This window comes from Zea mays, unplaced genomic scaffold (genome assembly GCF_902167145.1).
Source record: "Zea mays cultivar B73 unplaced genomic scaffold, Zm-B73-REFERENCE-NAM-5.0 scaffold_548, whole genome shotgun sequence".
Classification (NCBI taxonomy): Eukaryota; Viridiplantae; Streptophyta; class Magnoliopsida; order Poales; family Poaceae; genus Zea; species Zea mays.
The window spans coordinates 25,001-45,567 of NW_023367199.1; the positions used below are offsets into that span (position 1 = coordinate 25,001).

Consider the following 20,567-nt stretch of genomic DNA (forward strand, 5'->3'; position numbering starts at 1 on the left):
GTGAGCTCAGTGGTCAGCCCCTGACGTTAGGGGTCTTTCGCTTTTGCCAGATCTATAGAGATATTACGAGTCCTCCGTCCTAGATTCCCTCGCCGCGGCCATCTGGTTCACCGGTACTACCAAAAAGTCTCATGCTTACGTTACTGTGACTGATATATAAGTATGATCTCGGACTACGAAGACCCAGTCGTGCTTCTGGTTTCCATTCTCATCATCATATTGAAGGAAACTCCTCGTGCTCTGCCATAAGAACTTGGAGTCCGTATCATGGTGAAGGTAAGGTAACGCTGTGATTCTTGCTCAAAAAACTGACCGAACACGTTCGAGTTATTGGCTCGTCCGACCCGGCAGCATTCATGAGTCGCTCGTTCAACTGTCCCTCGGAGACACGGTCGAGAAGTGCCATGCATGGTCGCCCCCCCCCCGTCCTTTCTTTCTCTCGGTCCCACCAGGGCGGGCCCCTCTGGGGTAATAAAGAAATGGATAAAAAAAGGGGACTTCTGCTACGGGCTATGCCACCCATTACTTTACTTATGAGGGAAGTCGCATCCGTCCCATCGCAAGCACCTACAATGTTATGATCACATTGGTTTACCCTTTTTTGGTAGTTCAACGGACGGTCGCCCCTCCAACAAGAAAAGGTAGAAATATGGAAACTTCTCTGCCATTTAGATCGGAGAATTTATAGAGGAAATCGGGTTTTAAATTTCCAGAAACCACACGATTATATAGCCAAAGGGAATACGCCGCGCCTAAAATCATCCCAAGCGCTGCTAATGTGGCTACTAAGCTATTTCTTTGGAAAGCTCCTACTAAGATTAGAAATTCCCCGATAAAGCTGCTAGTGCCGGGTAAACTCATATTGGCTAAAGTGAAAAAGAAGAAAATGGTAGAGAAATTCGGCATGGTGCTCACTAAACCTCCATAATATCTAACAAGTCGAGTCTTATGTCGGTCATATAGAACACCAACACATAGAAAAAGGGCTGAAGAAACCAGTCCATGACTTAACATAAGTAAAATGCTACCTCCAATTCCCGGTATGTTCGATAGAGCCTAATATTCCCCCGGAGTACGCCGCTTACCCCCCGAACCGTACAAGATAGTTACCACCTATCATACGGCTTTCTAACTCCACTTCTTTTTCTGGTTGTTCCGCTCTGTCGGATCAATGGTAGTCTCAGAGATCTGGTAACCTCCGATATTTTTTACAACACGCTTCCTGCTTCCGTTTTGAGTTGCGCATCTTTCTCCCCGGGGCATACTATAGTATCACATCGTAGACCCCCACCCCAACTCTATCTTCCTTATCAGTGAACCGGAACATAGTGCATAGGTACTCTTCGATGCTGCGAGGACGAGACGAGGTGACATACTACGATCACGCACTGAAGTTCTGCCCTTCGGCTCGGCATATGGAACCTCTCAACTGCTCCCTCGGGATAGGTAGGCCCATCCCCCACCCCTCCTTTCCCGAGAGGCGGCCGGGCTGTGTTTCCCCAGCGGCCACCCAGTGGCGGCAGAAAACGAAAAAGGGTGGGCTCCGCGCAGTTCGCGTTTTATTGTAATTGTAAAGAGAGAGCTTTTCATTCTCTTATAGAAGCCCGCGTCCACGCGGGTAAAGCCCTGCGAAGCTGCAGGGAGCACTGAGCAATGAGGGGATGAGGGCGACTCACGGGTTGGACCACAGGCAAAAGTCCTTCCACGGCAAGAGAAGGGTGACCGGAACAAGAAAAGGGAGCTAGTCGTTGGAGGGAAGACAAGGCTCGTTCCGTGCGACTCCACAGAAGAGTACGCGCGCTAGAAAAGGCAGCCAGCTTAAAAACGCTAGCTAGCTACTTTTGTAGCCTTTTTTAGTTTGGTTGCCTACGCTTGCTCTCCGGGGCGCGCTACGGCAACACCCCCTGCTTGCTTCTTTCTGTTCGACGCGGAGCTCGCAGCCTCCCCACCCTTGCTTAGCGTTCCACTTGTGATCCTGGAGGATTTGGAGAAATGCGCCCGACCATGAAGAATGGATTTTAGCTTTTCTTTCATGTGAACGGCCCTATCTTGTAAAGAATGGTTTTTCGTGCTATAGACCACGTTGAGAAAGACCAACCAACAACACAAATAAAGACCGTTCCATTTGGGTACCTCGAAAGGGAGGTGCTCTTTATGATGCTACGGACGGCTGTCCGAAGTGCATGCAATGACGGGCTCAGATAGGATAGGATTGTGCGCGCCGGGCCCTTCGGGTGTCCATATTTTGGCCGACCTTAGCGTAGGCCCGGTTATGCGGCCGTAATATTTTTATACCTTCCACCGCTGTTACGCCAGAAATCCAAGGTTCCACACGAGCTCCTGTTCTGCGGCGTGGTGGCAGGACCGCTAGGGGATTGGCTCCGGGTGTAGGTAGGGTCAAATCCGCAGGGGTCATGCAAATACATAGGCCCCTTCCCTTCTGCCGAGTTGTTTAGAAGGCGCTTTCCGTTCTACGGTCCCTCGGACCGAAGGGTTAGGCAGGTAGTACGGGCCCTCTGACTTCCAGCTATGTGCTGTGTGCGACTCCCGCGAAGCGAATGAAGGGAAGCTCTTCGAGCTTTCTCCGCCAGCGGCTTATGTAGTGGTCGGCATTCCTACGTGCTCCGACTGATCCCCACTGGAGATGAGGGGTCTTTGAAACTGTCGTGACGCTTTGGTGACGAAGGTCACCGGGGTGACTATGGAAGGATTCCGTGGTAGTCTCTGACTCCCTCCAACTCAATCAATATCAAGAACATGTCGTGAGCATGGGGGTTTGGCCGACTACTAAACTCTATACTATTGGCTAGGGCTAGGCTAGTTATAGCTTCTATAGTGAGTGGCCCTTCCGCTTTGATCTAGTTGTAGTTTGTACTGTACTAAATTGAACACATATCAAAGAAAGGCGATCAATCAATAAAATAAGTAGTTGCCCTTCTCCGGCCCGGGAAAAGCTGCGAACTCGTTATAAACTAGGGGCTTTTTTATTCATGGTCGCTACTGTTGTATTGTATATTGTCGGGGGAAGCTACTGCTTCTACGACAGCTCCGCTTCCTCGTCTTGCTTCTACTTTGCTTGTTTGCGCGAAGGCTTAGAGTCCTTTTCGCTAGGTCCAAATTCGTCAAAGCGAAAGATCTGATCCAACGGAAATCCCGCATATTAAGCGCTGCTGATATGTGGCTACTAGGCGCGATCATCTCACATGCCATAAAAAAAATACTTCTTTTTTCGTCATATAAAGATAGAATAGATATGGATAGAGAGACATTCTATTGATTCGCGAAATGGCTCGTCGATCCAAATGAATCATTCTTCTGGTCTCTCTCTGCCCCCCGCCCCAAAACTGACCCACGACACAGCGCCCATTCGTTTCGCGCGCGGGAAGGCAACGAAGTTCAGTTCAAAAGACCGCAGCGGAGTGGAGCAGCCGCGACACGAAGTTCCTTACCTTAGCTGGATCTCGCTGGTGCCACCTAAACGGTAGGTATAGGCGGCGGATGTATGACGTTTGGAGTTGTCGTTCGTGCACCTGTCCCCAATAGAAGAATGAGTGATCCCTTCCCCTGCGGATCATGGCCTTACCACTAGGTCCCCGATGGCCTGCGGGGGATTCGGTATAGCAGCTTACGTTCGTTTGCGCTGCGCGTTCCCGCTGGACTGGACACGTGTTAGCTGTAGGAAGTATGGTTACGAAAGTGACTTCGGTTCGCCAGTTCAGGCTCAACTCCTCGCTTTACGTTAGCGGACTTACAGGTCGGGCCGGGGCTCCACGCTCTTTCTTTCTGTGTGGGACGATGCCGGGGAATGTGTCGAGGCGGCGAACAACAACAAGACAACTAACTACATTTGCTTTTTCCCTCCATGAGATGAGCCAGTGCATTGGACCGATGGATAATAGAACTGAGCAGGCCAAAAAAGCGCTTGGGCGCTCTACATACGATGTAGACTCCATCAGATACATATCGATTTCTTTATGATGGATCCAGAATAGATAGATATCTTGTATCATCAATAGATAGAAAGAGGTCAACCCTTATTATTGATAGATTCCCTTTCGATCTATCAGAACAGATCAGGCCATCTATCAATCGATTTGAAAGGTTCATCTCGCTTTTCGTTCATTTCAGCCACGCGCCGCCACAATAAGAAAGAAGCAAGCGAAACAGCTAGAAGCGCTCGCTTCGCCGCGCCCAACTATTCGGAAAGCCAACCGAAAGATTCGATTCGGACTTCGTAGAGCCGGTGCTGCTGCTGTCTGCGTGGGGCCCCACTCCCGTCCCGGGGCGCTAAGGGGTTTTGTTTTAGGAACAGACGGCGGTGTTTTGCTGACGCCTCGAATCGACGCTTTTGTTGCGACATGCTAAGTTTTCTCCCCTATTGCTAGTAGGTTGATGGGTCGCACGCCCGGCACACATGTTTTGGCCTTGCTTGTGTGTCCATAACTCAAAATAGGTGACCTAACGGCCGCCGCCCGACTAAACATACCAATAGTCACCAAATTCATATGGGCTACTGAGGAGTAGGCAATGATCTTCTTAAGATCGATCTGTCTTAAAGTGGTCAAGGAAGTATATATTATAGCAATCGCACTTAGAGTATAAATGAAAGGAGTGAAACAAAGTGTCGCTTCGGGAAACATGGGTATTGAAAATCTTAAAAACCCGTAGGTTCCCAATTTTAAAAGAATTCCTGCCAAGATGACGGATCCAGCCGTAGGTGCCTCTACATGGGCTTCGGGTAACCAAATATGAACTGGTACCATAGGCACTTTGACGGCAAAAGAGGCGAAAAAGGCAATCCATAGAAGGATTTGGCGCCGCTCACTAAATTCTGTGGTTAATAAAATTTGTAAATCGGTGGTTCCTGTTTGGAGAAGAATCAACAGAATAGCTAATAGCATAAAAACGGATCCAAGTAAAGTATATAGGAAAAACTGATATGCTGCCTTGATCTTTCTTTGTCTCGAACCCCATACCCCTATAATGATGGTAGAGTCAGGGGTGGCCCCAAAGCGGAATTGACCGGTGGTGGTTGGTCGAAGCTCCAGTGGGTAGCCACTCCCTTCTCAGGGAACCGTACGTGAGACTTCCGCATCATACGGCTCCGTCCCGAGCTTCCGTCGTCGGCCCTTGTCATTAGACCACTATGCTTGTCTTTTCCGCCTTGACTCTCGAATCTTTTGCTTCTCGGGTGGTGGCGAACAATGCAGCTTGCGTTGCGGGAGATGCCCGCCCGTCGGGCCCGGCCTGCTTCCTGCCCGAAGAAGGCTAGCCGGACTAGTGGTAGGGGACCCGACCGTAAAAAACCCTACCTTTCGAACCCGCCCGTTCGTTATATCTATAGATAGAGAGAGATCCGTGAAAGTCATTGCCTTATGTTATGGTCGCCCCCCACGGCCTTTACGCAACTACGACTACTGTGATGTGAGCGGTTCTATTGGTTTGATCTTTCCGGCCTCCACTTGTACGAAGATGCATGCATAAAGGGACCCGCCCCTTTATTTATCTTTATTAGGACAGGACCCTACCCTATTCTCGAACCCTCTGCCGAGCTCTACCCTGCCCGCATTTATTTGGAAGGGGGCCAAAGAAATGTCTCCACCTGCTGCCAACAGTCTTTCTTCGGAATTCTACTGAACGGGTCGATCCTCCCCTCCGTTTGTTTTAGCAACTTATCCTAAGGTCTCTTCGCCAAGAACTCTCCGGCAACGACAGAGGAACTAACCTGCCTGCTGTGGCGGGGCGGCTTTAAACAACAATAAGACCTGGACGATTATCCCTACCCTCGGTAGCTTACGAGTTTACGTCCATCCCTGGTCGGGTACAGTTTCCTTTATTTTTATCCCTTGTAGCCGTTACCCGAATTCGCGCAAGTGTGTCCACACCCCCCCTGACTTGACGAGGAATCCATTCTCGCGAACAAACACACCCCCCTACACACACCTAGGAGCACCCCTTCCTGCATATCCATACAAGACCTGAGTAGGCGGGTCGAGGTCCTACGAGGTACCCACTACTCGGAGTACCCTCCCACCAAAAAAAGATGTGTGGTTCGGTGGTTCGACCAGAAATGCTATGCTTACGCACAAGACTACCCCTCTTCCCGAAAGCTTCGCGGGGACCTTGACTACTTTACGACGACGGGGGACCGCCCGTAGGGGGTTTACTGCACAAGGCCCCTGCAGAGGAAAAGCTTGATCCCAGCGAATAGAAGATGCTCAGCTCCGCACAACATAGGGATTGGCACGCTTTCGGAAAGAACATAGAATAGTAGAGGATCCAGCATGCAGGACACGGCGATCATTAGAAATTCACGAATTAGAAATGCTGTAATATACTCTTTCCCAAAACTTCTCATACCAGACCAACCCACTGAAATGCAAATAGGGATCAGAAATGTGGTCAATATCACGAAGAATAATGAAAGACCGTCTATACCCATATACAAATGGATGTTTTCATAAGGAAGCCATCGAAGGCTTTCCACAAATTGAGAATTGGCCGTAGAAGGATCGAATTGTATCCGAGGAACAGGGGGATACAAAAAAGTAATAAGAGAAACGCACAGACCAATCAATCGTATCGGTCTTATTGAAGAATTTGGAATGAAAAGAGGAGTAATGCTTCCTAGCACGGGACAGAGAATAGGACCACTTAGATCGAAATAGCATTCACTGAAATGTTCTAACATAGAGTAGAATCGAACATTGAAAAGATTAGTTGACAACAGTCAATCAGGCGCCAAATTACTAAACAATAGGGGTCTTTCTGTGCAAGTCAGCTGAACACCGTAATTGATGAGTGAGTAGGTGGGTTAGGTGCACCCCTCGCCCAGTGGGAAGTCATGAGGCTAGCCCCCCTGAATGAAGAAGTAGTGGGGCCCCCTGCCCGCCCACGTATGCGCCTTTATTTAGATTCTAACTAAATATTATACTGAACTTTATCCGGGAATCTTTCTAAAGAATCCATCTGGCAAAACGCAATTTGTCGATTTCAATTTAAGGTACACCTTACCTTGCCTTTTTCAGGTAGCTTTGTTACGCCTATTCAGCTAGGTGGGGCATTGGTCATAGCCGAAGTCGAAGGAAAAAAATAAGGTAATGAGATGATGGTGTCATCAAGAAGTTTTCGACGAACGTAGTAGCAAATGAAACTCTTGCATGAAAGACCGGATTTGACGCAAGATGAATTTGGGGTTTTAAAAATGAAACCCGCGATCAGAAAGTCACCAACGGAGCCATACAATCTATCTAGTAGTGTGCCATGGCACGGTACTCCGCTTCGGCAGTGGAAGGAGCAACTGTCTATTGCTTTTATCTCATCCAAGATAAGATAGTGGAGAGTCTCCCCAAAAAATAGAGAAGCCTGTAGTTGAGCACCTATCTGAAGGCCCAATCGGCATCAGTAGTTGCACGCAACTCTAAAGAAGACGATGACGGAAAAAAGGACGGCTCGAGAAAAGGTACCTCGAATATATCTAAGAATCCGATGAACTGCTGCAAAGTGAACTGACCGGGGGGCAGCGCAGCCATGAAAGGCTGACTTTCTTAAGAAAAGCCATCTGGGCAAGAGATCGTCAGATAAACCAAACTGCCGACCTACTGTCTGTACTGCGTCGGATCAGATAATGGTGAGCCATCAGTCGGACGGAGTTTAACGTAAAGCTCCAAGGGAGTGTCAACAGTCTTCTCATCATTGAGTTGAGCTCGAGTGATCAAGTCATGACGTTATTTGATCTGAGATACCAAATATCCACGAGGAGAATGTGCGATGCGACCTCCAAGCCAAGAAAAGGCTTAGGGCGCGTCAGCGCCTTCATAGCAAATAATTGATGAAGGCGACACTCGATCAGCGATATGGTAACGGAGTAATCACCAGTCAGTTTGATATCATCAACATACAACAACAGAATAGCACGTCCTCGAGGATAAACTGATACGAACATGGCCGAATCATGATCACTCCGAGCAAACCCTGCCTGGATAACCACTGTGCTGAACTTCAAAAACCGACGCTATCGGGGCTTGTTGAGACCATAGATCGCTTTGCGTAAAGGACAGACAAGAGAAGAAGTCAGAAGGGCAGGTTCTCTTTCATCCGTCTTTTCTAGGTGCGCATCTCTATCTACTAAAAGTAGGGGTGGTTGCCATAGATAGATTGGGTCATTCGTAACCTGAGCAATAACCGATGCTACTACAGCAATAACGGAAATAACCGATGCTACAGCAGAAACTACAGCTATACGTGGCGGCCCCACACGCAGCTTTGTTTAACAAGCATCACCCTTCCTTTCTTTTCAAATGCTTCCTCAGTCAATCAGCAGCTTATTCGATTCCTATTCTTATTAAACATCTGATATAGATGGTGGGAACAATGAAGCAGATTCTTCATCTGTAGGTTGCAATCCGTATGATTTCTTCTCGATCTCCTGCTTGTGTTTCACCTCGCACCTAAGCATCACGTTCCTAGGGACAGAGACATCTGCGCTCTAAGGCAATCATAGTATAGTATAGTATAGTATAGTACTGCCAGCATGGTTACATCGTTCTGCGGGCAAGCTAAGCTTCAACTTAAAAGTCACCTGATTTGGGCCAAAGGAGTAGGAACAGCTGCTGGGGAAGCACCATTACCATCTATGGGAGGTTGAATAGCTGCATAAGTAGTAGTAGGAGCATGGGCACTGGGAAAAGATGAAATCGATCCAGCTCTGGTAACAAAGCAGTAGGCAAGGCGGAACCTCCTCTACTAAAATACGAATACGAATACGAATACCCTACTTCCGAGGAGAAAGGACATCCCTCAATCACGGGACAATCCTCCACTCCAGGGCAAAGGTACTTCCAAAGCAGACAAGGTTCATCTGCGCATGAAAGGAATGAAACAAATTCAATAGATTCAATAGGGTCATCCCCACCGAGATCGGTACCTATCTAGATCCCCAGCTTCGACAAGGCGTCCTCCTTCGCATTTTGCGACCATTCCCACGAGGACTACGATTCGGATTCTCCAATTTCATCCCCAATTACACCTCTTAAGAGGAAGGGACGGCCCTCTATCCGGTGTGGGTTCCTACGAATTATTGTATGGTTTCGGATCCTGGTCCCTCTGCCCTTGCTTTTTGTTATTCCATAGGGGTATGGATTGAAGTAATCACTAATCCAGGAAAGATGGATCTTTAGCTAGCTCTACGGCAAAGCCAATACGCCATGTATCAAAACAATAGGGATAGGGGTAATTGTATACCACCTACGAATAGGAATATCCTGGGTTTAGTAATAAATCGAATTTCATCAATTCTAAGCACGGTAACGGCAGTGCTCCTATCCAACGGCCGGGGATCTATTCGATTTATCAATTTGCTAATGCCGAAAAGCTTAGGTTGTTATTTCATCGTCTTGCGCTAAAAAGGCACCCTCCTATTATGCTAAGGCCAGGGACGGATAACGGCAAAGCGGAACAGCAATAGCGAAAGCAGGTACAGTAACGGCGCTATCCCTAAGCGGCTATGGCGAATCAAAATAGATAAATTTAGAGCGTTGCGAATTTCCTTCTAAGGAAAGATCCTACCAATCACGGCTTCCTAGCTTAGGGCACCTTCCTTGCTACGAAAACGGATTACTCTACGGGATTCGGCTCCAATTGATCGGCCGAAGACACCTATTGTTTCGGATTTTATAGTTGCCATTGGAAAAAAAGGATTGCGCTAGTCTTGCGTCGGATAAACGGCTCCTCGGTGGAGTAACGGTTCTAAGGTAGCTAAATACGCCGCTACTGTGTGGTACAGTACTTTACTTTTCTTCCAAGTTTTCTGCTCGTAACGATTCCTTTGAGGAAAGGAGAGAGATTCGAGTTGCTTTAACCCTTGGGGAGCATAGTTCAGGAACGACTGAGTTCGATCTGATCATTTGGTTCGGAAAAACAGATACGAATCTTTGAACGGAAGCCGAGTAAAGGCAGTTCAAAGCAAAGGACCTCTCCCTCTGACTAGGATGGTAGCTAGCTTCACTCCAAAAAGAAATGTAGTAAATGTGGGGGCTAAGGTTTCACCGTCGGTAAGATTGGGCTCGCTGAACCCGTCTCTCCCCCTGATTGGGATCTGAATGGAAGGGTGGGTTAAAAAACCATGGCCAGCCCCCCTCAATAAATATCGCCAGTAGGTTACTGATGGGATGCTAGCTGCCGGTATACAGGAAAACCGTGGTGCAGAGGACGAGCAAGAAGACTGTGCTAACACATATCCCTTCAATTTATTGGTTCTACAGAAGATGTATGATAAAGAGCTGGCATTAAGTCATCCAACGCGCTCAGGCTTTGTATTATAAGAGGAAAGACTCTCGCCAGTATAGATTGAACGTATGGCGCTTGCTTACAAGACAGCTACTGAAAAAGGCTACTTCTTCAATCTGCTGAATGCCCTATTCCATATGAAGTCTATCTTTCCCAAGCGTATACTTTTGTTCTATAAGCAAATAAAGCATACTTCTTTTGCGGATCAAGCAGTCTTCTACCTTGGTGGGTAGCGGAGAATCAAAGAAAGGAATAACGCTAGCTAGCGTCGATTAACTCACTTAACTAGATGCGATGCGCACAACCAAGAGGTAGGCGTGTTGCTCTCAGAGATTCACTGAGTCTGGGGCTGGGGTCCTCTTTCTGCTCGTGCTGCTTGCTAATCAATCTACTAGTGCAAATCCACCAGGGCTCTACTTTCTTCTAACTCTACATGAGACATGAGCAAATGTGGGTCAGCTTCCTCAACTATACTCTAACTTAGATTCTCTATTTGCGGAAATCTATTCCTTTCTTACTCAGGTGGTACTACTTGATAAGCAACTCTCATATCTTGTCTTCTCTGTTCGATGATGCCTGCCGAGGGACTGACTCCTCTTCTCCTTAGCCTGCCGGTACAGCTCCTTCTGTTCTCGTGCATAAGCTGAGTCTTTGCTTGGGTAGGGCTATGGAAATAGGTAAGATACTAGATAAGTCAACTCGATATTCCTTTCTTTTCTTTCTGAGGGAAGAGTTAATGAATGTCAGAAGCTTATTGCCTTCTGGCTGGAATATAGGGAAAGTAAACATAGGACCACAGATGAGTACATATAGGCATTGGCATAGGTACAGTACAGTGGAGATCATTGATTGGGGTCAAGTCTACCAGCACTCACCTAGAATCTGTCATATTAGTTTATGAAGTAAAGAAAGAATGAGTTAAAGTAGGTGTACTTTTGACATATTCACAAAGAGTATCAACCAATAGGAAAGGAATAGGCGGCTAGGAGTTTGTTGCTTGGGACGACTATCATCTATCTGTCTTAGGTTATGTATTCCTTTAGTGATTGGAATAGGACGAGGAGTCTAACTAAGGAGTATAATGGAATTGCTTGTCAACCATAGGCTTCTTCTACGGAGCTTAGGAGAACTAGAATCTGAGGAAAAGAAGAAATGTCTATCCTTGGGGATAGAGCAAGGTCCTATAGCGAGACATTCTTTCTCTTCCGAAATCGTAATGGGTTAGATAAGTTCCTGCCTCAACAGTCCGGATTGAAGTCTGGTCAAGAGAAGAGGTTCGGTCAAGGGTGAAGGAGTCGAATTAGAATACCGTTGAGATGACTAAGCACCCATTCCATGTCAGAGTTTTTTAAGAAAGCTCTAAGCCCAGTTGAAGCTTAAAGCAAAGATAGGATTGAGCTAGAAAAGGCTTTTTTGAATGTAGGGCGAACCCCCTCCCCTAGTCATCGAGGAGGGGAGGTAGCTTATTGACCAACTGTATAGGGTAGGCAGGCTGAGTTCCCTTTCGCTTGATGCAATGTCAATTCTAAATCAAGCAATTGATGGAATCAAAAGAGGGAACGAAAGTAAATGAGAAATTACTTTTCACTCGGAATTCTTTATTCATTTGAAAATGAGACTCTCACTCGCCTTTTTCTTTTCTTATCCCCTAATCTACTACTTCAAAGCAGTGTTTCTGCAGTGTTCCTAAGATGAGCTATGTCTGGTTTAGTGTCAACTAATCTTTAACCCTTTGATGGTAGAGGGGAGTAACTCGCTTTTAGCCCTCTACAACTGAAGTTCTCATGTACTTAAATAACAAACAAGATTGAATAGGCCACAAGGCCAGAGAAAAGGTAGGTTAATTGTTCTAGGATTGGTTGTCTCATTGACAAGTGATGGGAGTATCAGGGTTTCGATACCCATGGCAACGTGGAACAAGCGAAAGAAAGAGCCATGAAAGCCTAAACCTGAACTGCAGATCCTAGAAGAAAGGTAGCGTAGTCTTGTGGAAATATGCCCATAAGAATTCCAAGAACAATCAAATAAGTAGTGAATTCCCATAAGGAAGAGAAGACACCCTAAACTCTAAAGTACTAACTAAACTAGATCTAGATAAAGTACTGACTAAACTAGATAGGCCCTAGCCTTCGCTAGGTTAGGGTTGCGATTGTGATAATCCGGGTCAGTCGAGGCTGGTAAAGTAACTAAGTTGCAAAGAAAACCTCAGATAGACTAGCTTAGGAAATGGTGAAGCTTTAGAATTACCAATGGATAAACTGATATGGGACTGAAACCGATTTCCATAGTTCTGAGGCATGGGAGAAGTGGATTCAATGGGGATGATGATGGCCCGAGATAAGAATGGGAAGTTGATCAAGAGTGCTGGCCGTGTTGATGCCGTTGAGTTGCCAGAGAAGAGTTCATTGCCCTAACGGGAATTTGCAGAAATTCTGCGATACCTGATACTTGAAACTCGATCTATTTCACCGTACTTCTACTAATACTAAAGCTAAGCCTAATATTGCAATGAAGCTAAGAATGAGTCAGTTGTGCTACTGCTTCCATTCCTCGCATTCAGCTTGAAGAGCCATATTGAACAACTATAAAGAGCATCTACCACTGCTCGGATTAGCCTCCCTCCTATCATTCTCATAAGGATTGGCTTCCGCTTACTTTAGGTCTTGACTTCCTATCGGGATAGACAGCTCAGATTACATGCTTTAGATTGAAGCTACTGCTCCTCTTTCTTTCATTATCTCTTATTCTGCATCCTATCCACCATAGAATACTCTCTTCCAGTCCTTTGATCATATAGCCATCCATCTTTCATCAATGAAATTGTTCCGTATGGGTAGCAAATAAACATATCAGAAGAGCCAACCCGAAAGCACTTGCTTCAAAGAAGAAGCTGTTACCAAGAAATTCCTGTTTCAAGTCTGTATATCTCGATAGAACCAATTCCAATCCAGGTAGTGTGAACAGAGGATGTGGAAGTTCTGTTTCCTTGCCTTGGCTCTAGAAGTCAAGTCCTGTCGGCGGACATAAGACGGAACCCCGGTGGTTTGAAGGCACGTAGCCACTGTGTCTAAGATTGAGCAGGCGGGTACGGTTTCGGAAATGACATATTGAATAGGTCTGTATACCCTCAAGGGAGTTCGTTCCATAGAGATCTGCCTTCTAAAAAGCTTTGCTCATTCTGCAAACTACTCCCACCAGTCACTGAGCTAGAGACTGGCACGAGATGTTGTGTTGGTTTATTAGAACCATACCAAGTTCCTAAGATTACAAGATTCATAACTAGCGTGATCAACGAGACCTCCTCGACATTATAAGGTTCTCAATCAGTTCAGTAAAGTACGAGCGCCAGGATAGATTCCTTCTCACTAATAAGCTCCTGCGGCCAGAAAACTCATTTTTGCGGGATTGTTAACCCCTTTCTGAACCAACCTTTGGAAAGCTCTTCGCAGCATGGAAATATTCACCCGAGACTGAAATGGAGGCATAAGTAGGCCAGCTTACACTAAATGCTCCGGATATTCTTATATCAATCCTAAAAACGAACTGTTGATGTGTAAGCCAACACCTTGTGAACGTCGTATACTCGGTAGTGACAGTTGGAAAGCTAGCAAGCAAGTCAATAAAATAGGAATGCCCCTTCCAACCTCAAAAACCTTTGAAAGCTGGTGAATTACATCTAGCTAGCCGGGAAAGCATTCCCCTCCTACGACTAGGATAGTGCTATTAGTAAGTATTCGTCCCTCCGCTAACTAAACAGCTCACAGTTCTCTATCAGTCCCTAAGCCTATGCCTTCTTCTGTCAATCTTGTACTTACTGTGAAGTACAGCAAGGCAAGAAGATTCCCAATAAAGTCCAATGCGTCCTCTCATGCGTGACATACATTCCAAGCCCAGACATGTTGTACCTTAGGGCTGAACAACTAGTAATGCAATCAGACTCTTGAGCCCAGTTCCTAGTAAATGCTTTAGGCCCGGGACCTAAACAAGATGCCCAAATAAGAACATCCACGCCCATACTTTATATATATATATATATATAGTGGAAAAAGCCCATACTTTAGAGTTACTGCTTCAGGATAGCTATTCCTCTCCGACTTACTTTTCTGATCTGAGATAGGGTTACCCCGGTACTATCAATAGCGAAGTAACTGATTGCTTGGGAGCATTTGTTGGCATGTCATAGAGAGCCAATCAGAGAGTGCAAGTACGAGTTCAATTTTCCATGTGATGAGTAGCGGCGGTATCACATAAAGAGACAGGCTCCACAAGAACATTCGTTCCTAGGTGCATGACTTGGAGGGGAGCTCCTTCTTGCTAAGAGTGCCAGTGGATTCTCCTCCTATTCCTCGACTCTTTATTAAGGAGACAGACCGGTAATCTCGCTTCTGATAAAAGATCGGCTATTCCCCTAAGAAAGCAAAGGGGTATTCTTCCTTCATAGATTCCCGATGCCGAGCTACTCTTGATAGGCTTTCCAAGACCAAGTTTATAGAATGATCCCTTGCACATTGAGCAAGACAGTGTATTCTTTAGGTTGGAGTAAGATCAATGGAGCCGAAAGTAAAGCATCGGTAGTGAGGCTTTCCTCCATGAGGAATTAATCCTTTGGTCGTCAATGGGAACTTTAAGACGAGAGCCAATGTGTCCAAACTTCCGGCTGAATTGTTGCTTTCTAGTGGCCGACCATCCTTTCCAGACCTTCTCTAGAGCTCTTCAATCCTTCCTCCTAAGATAAGATAAGATAAGATCCAGGCTAACTTTTTCAAGCAATGGAATGACTGGTAGGCGATCTCAGGCTCGCTCGTCGTTGGGTAGTTTCCGATAGTTCTATCACCATTCCAGGCTCTTCGCATATAGAGAACTCGAAGGTGGTCGATGTAATAGAGCAGGCCTGAGGCCATTACGTACTTTCTTTGTTTAAGTTATTATTGAGAGGGTCTTTCAATGATAGCTATACACAATGAGCGCTGTTTTCTACATGCGAGATGAGAGCGGATAAGGCTAAAAAGAGAAAAAGCAGGGCTTGGCTTATTCTATTCATCTGCACCACCTGACAGAGATTCTTTCACAGCCTCGTTCAGCTAGTAGAATTCTTTATAGATCTCGTTCTTTTCACTTTCTGGGCTGAGACCGTCCAATTTCATTCTTGCCTGGGATCGGAACTCACACTCGATCCCTACTCTTTCCTCGTACTTCACAGGTTTTCGAGGCCGAGGGTGAACTGGACTCGCATTCACTTGCTGGGAAAAAGAGAGTGGATCAGGCTACGACTGAGGCTGAGGATAGGTCACAGGACGGATGAGGTAAAGTATTCCAAAACGGAGGATTCCAACCCGAGGAAGTAGGTCAACCACCTGCTCCGTGGAAGTAGTTAGGGGATAAGCCCAAGGAGGATAGGCCTATGGGATTTCCACAATGAGTCCTAGTACCAGGTAGGTTAAGGCGTAATAAGTCAAAGAGGTCTTAGCGGAACTCGATAAAAAGGAGGGATGTGACTCATCAAAGGAAGTTGCCGACTCGGGTAGGTAAGCAAGAAAGTAGACTCCTTCATCGGCCAGGGTACTCCTGAAATCTATCTCAGTAGGGAAAAGAGGAGTTATGGTATAGAGAATTCTGACCTAAATGGATGCATTGATTAGGGTCTTTGTCCCGCATCCTTACGAATACAAGAGTGGTTTTTTTTGGGTATAGCAGGACTTGAACCTGCGACCATTAGGTTAAAAGCCCAATGCTCTACCAACTGAGCTATACACCCTATTTTACAAGAAGGCTTGGTGCGGAAAAGAAAAGAGGGTGGCCTGGCCCCTTTTCTTCTTATCATATCACAAGGGCGCGGCTCTGTATGGGGCTCGTACTGCGGAGCAAGTCTGGGAGTCCTTTCCACTCATTGAGGATTCTATCTAAAAAAGAAGGTCAACGGGGGAGACTACAGTAGCTCGAACTCAGACTATCTACGAAAAAGCTAAAACTCCCTTGTCTTCAACTATGAACTTACATCTATCGATAACACGGGCTTCTTAGGTCAATCACATCCCCAGGAACTTCTAACTGGCCTAGCAAGGACGGGCATCTTTCATCAATTGATTCGATTTAACGAGAGGCTCGGAGATGGTATACGTAGAATAGGGGAAAGTAAAGACAAACTTCGGTCAATTTACGTTTTCAAAACTACAGCTATCTTGCCTAGAGTCCCAGAGCTTAACGGAACTCTTGTTTACTATAAGAATAAGAATAAGAATAAGAGCCCACCGCTTTAGAAGTGCTTTCCTCTCTCTTTCTTTCGAACCATAAACTCCGAAGCGGTTTCACTTTACCATACTGGAGAAGGGCTTCACTCGCGCCTTGGGGACTGAACTAGAGTACAGAACTAGCTTCCTCTGTACATATTGTTTTCGGGTAATAATACTATCATTGAGAAAGAATAGATAACGACTATCAGGCATATGACTGATTTCTATATGGGTGTGGGCTCATACTCTCATTTTATCCTTGCTCGCGGAATACGTCACTTAAAATAAGCTATTGACGTCTTAGTTCCGACCTTGTCTCCTTTCTTTCTTTTGTTCACCGGTGCAAGGCAAGGGCGGAGCTCTCTTATGTTCATCTTCCACGCCTGTCTGCATCCCAAGCACTAAATGAGTGAAATCCAATCCCGGAAAAAGGCTCTCTTGCATCTTTTGCTTCCCCACCCGGCCTCTATTCTAGATTCACCGTCTTCGGATGCATCAGTTTATTATGCTTATGCCTAATCTTAATACTGGCTAGTTACTTCAATTACCTTACCCCTCCTTTTAAGGAGGTTTCAGAGCACCCAGTCACAGCTCGTCACAAGAAATGATGGTCGAGTCCCCGTGCATGAAGTCAGTGGATTCGAGTGAACTGACCGTACTACAAATCGACATACTTGAGGAAGCTTCTTACTAAACCAAAGAAAGGGCAGCTCCAGTTGTGTTGTCGATTCCCTTCTCCCGAGAGCTTTCACACTATACTTCTACGAGTACGAGAAGGTTTTATTGAAAACGTTCGAAAACCATAGGGAAAGTAACAAATCTTTCTTGGCACGTGCCCCTGCTCCTGGTCTTCGAACTAGTCATTAATGGTCGGCAACATAGGTACCCTTTTTCGGTATGCGTTGCGAACACTTTCATTTTTAGCGTCTCATCTTCTCTGGAGAAGCTCAAATCGAACGGATAGAGCAGATGGTCCAACTACAGAACTTCTTCTTTTTCATTACTTCCATGGTCGTGCCCCGTGGCACGGCAGCACCCGTACTATTGAAATGGTTCGTCAGTAGAGATGTTCCCACTGGTGCCTCTTCTTCCAATGGTACTATAATTCCTATTCCTATCTCTTTATTCCCTTTTTTGGTCTATCTACATTCAAGGAAATTCATACGCTCCATGGACAGAGCAAAAAGTGGAGTGTTGGTCAAAGCAAGCCGCCCTATTCTATTACCAGACAAAATTGGGAGAAGCTCATCCGCTAGAAATGCTTTATTTCGTTTCGTTCCCGTTCTTCATTTCCTTATTATCGAATCCATGGGGGACTTGTCATATTTAGAATCTTTCTGCGGTCTGCTCTGTTTACAATTCTTTCGTACTCTCTTCTCTTTACCACGCGATAGGTCAGCGAAGCGTGAGCGGGCGCTCCGAAGTAAAGGCCAAACACTTCGGCCTAAGGGGAATGAGCAACAAAATGACAAGATGAGGTGCCCCGGGCACCCCCATATAGAAAGAAGGGTCGAAGGTTTTGGGCCTGTAGCTTTCCCCGCCCCCCCCTCGTCGAGTGGTGCTTGTTTGGGGGGTGTGCCACCTGAAATCGGGCTTGAAGCTCTCGCCTTACCAACGAGCCGACTGTTGATGGCTGTTGGTCACGACTACTACAAAAAAGTGAAGATGAATCTTTCTATTTCACATGGAGGAGTGTGCATCTTTATGTTGGGTGTTCTTCTGTCGTGCGACCCGATGGCTTATGTGCGACCTGTGGCCCACGCCTCCTATTCTATTTGTTCAGGGCGGGCGGCGTGAACTCTGATTCGATCCGGGTATTCAATCCCGCCGCTGAGATGCTCAGTTGACTCCTTAACCTTGATAGGAAGATGGCTTATTCCTAAATTCGTGCATAAGGGTAAGGAACTTTGGATGAATTAATGCGAATGGGTGTAAGCCTCGCAGCTCGGAAACACCCAGTGCTGACCACACTGAGAGACACGAAAGCGCAGGTAATGCCAGTTGGCGAAGTGGCGTTAAGCATCCCTAGCGGTACGCAAAGAGAGGTCGTGATGATATCATCTACGTCCGTACCGCTCCTCGTGGAGTAGATCCCGCATCCAACCAACCCTTTTTTTACCAGGGAACGGGAGAATTCCCACTACCGCAGGCAGGCCAGCCGGGCCGTGAGCGCGGTGGGAACGGGCTTCCCAAAAAGCGAGCCCCGGCCCGGGTCAGCATAGAATGGGGGGGGGGACGGCCCTAATGTTGTGTTGGCCGGGTTGCGGGCGGATAAAAGCGGACGTGGGGACTCGGGTCGGGGCACAGCGTAACTAAGATAAGAGAGCCATTCCATTTAGTGCGAGACAGAATGGGCGGGCACAAGCGGTCTGGTGTCCGAGCCGATTGGTCAGACGACGACTACTGCACATATTATATTAGCCGCCTATCCCGGAATGGACTGGGATGGAAACGCGAAGCAACAAGCAAGGGATGAGCGCTTTGTTGCTAAAGCGCATACGTTTTCTTGGTTTGTTTTTTGGGGGTGGGGCAATAAGCTTGCTTCTTCACAAGCTTATCCCCGCCCCCTTTCCTGTCCGTCCCGACCGGCAGCAGTTGGGTCTCCCCATCTCTCCTCAACTTCCCCGGTCTTCGGCCCGAGCTGTATGAGGCAGAAACTCGTCCCACGTACGGTTCGGAGGCCGAGCCCCACCCCTGCAATAATGGTGCAGCTTAGGTCAACTAATACGAATAAGATACAGTTCACTCAACGATTGCCTTTGGGTCCCGAACTCCATATGGGGAAGGAACGTTGTTGTTTGCGAGGTCTCGATCATTTACATGGACCCACTTCTCATTCCATTTGTGGGAATTTTATGATTTATAAACCGTCCCCAACGAGCGAAAGGTTCATGTTTGAACATGATGAATCACTTCGTGCCGACCTGTTGCCCATAAACTTTCCTGCCTCATATGAGAATGGAAAACTGGAAGATTTTCTGATGAAGAATCACGAACATAAGAATTTCTGGTTTAGCATGTTCCCAGAAAGAAGATACTACTGGTCGCGAGAAACGAGGAGCACGACTGAAGTGGCTATACATACAAATCCATTGACGGATCTATATGCTCCGATTGGAACTGGAAGTTCCAGAACTGGCGGCTGGTATACCACCATAATGAAATTGCCTTTTATTTTTAGTATTCGGATAGGATTTCTGTTGGCTTCATCGGGAGGCTCGCGTAGTTTGTTACGTCAACTCCAAAAGGATAAGTTGCATTGGAATCGAGAAAGTTTCGTTCATAATTGCATAAAAGGAGTCAAAATAGTGGCTGCGGCGCGTCGAGGGTTGATATCGAATAACCTTTCGAGCCTTCCCCAATGGATCTCTATCCTCCTTTGAAACCAGTAGAAGTTCACTGACCATCCCTGTCAAACATAACCCAAGGTAGGATCGAGAGGAGAAGAATAGGACTCTTGCTAGTATCATAACCTCTCGATGGGAGAATGAAACCATTAGATTAGTGGAAAGAAGAAAGAATGGGAAGAAAGCAGCCATGGGCTTTAATTAATATAAATAAGTAGGAGTTACAGCCTTTAAATTAGAGTGAAACGAGCCTTTGACGTAGTCAGAAATTCTACTGCCCTTTCTCTTCTTTCTTTTTTATTTTTTATTCTAGTTTTTTATACTATACGTATAATCACCTTTCCGGGGAAGGGGTAACATAGACGGAGGCACATGTAGACAGATACAGACTTTTGAAATCTTTTGCCTAAGCGAAGTAGATAAGTATGAGGGAAGAAGTATTTTATTGTCCAGCATGATCGGTTTCATAAGTCCAGTTGTGCCAGAAGCTAGAGTTGCCTTTATTAGTGGATAAGGGTGGGTTAGGCATGACATTCTTAATCGTAGACAAGGCGCGCTGCGGAAGAGCTTGATTGCTAACTAATTGCTTGCTTTTAACCAGTGACTGACTTACACGGCTACTACTTTCCTGAGTACCGCTTCAGAATCGTTCCTACTTTCCTTTTTAAAGGTCTTCCTCTCTCTACTAGGATTGACTCGCTTA

At 46.4% G+C, this 20,567-nt stretch overlaps 1 protein-coding gene and 1 non-coding gene across 2 annotated transcripts in view; both read right to left on the reverse strand.

Annotated features, from left to right (window-relative positions):
• Positions 1-5,065, reverse strand: part of LOC118475670 (NADH-ubiquinone oxidoreductase chain 4) — a gene marked incomplete at its 5' end in the record, with an annotated part of 20,024 nt that extends 14,959 nt beyond the window's left edge. The window contains 2 exons of the mRNA XM_035963918.1: positions 627-1,049; positions 4,475-5,065. Of these exons, the coding sequence (XP_035819811.1) occupies positions 627-1,049; positions 4,475-5,065 (1,014 nt within the window). The remainder of the gene's footprint in view (positions 1-626; positions 1,050-4,474) is intronic.
• A 10,904-nt stretch (positions 5,066-15,969) lies between these two features.
• Positions 15,970-16,042, reverse strand: TRNAK-UUU (transfer RNA lysine (anticodon UUU)). The gene has a single exon. It is a non-coding gene; the product is annotated as a tRNA-Lys (tRNA).
• Positions 16,043-20,567: the final 4,525 nt, after the last annotated feature.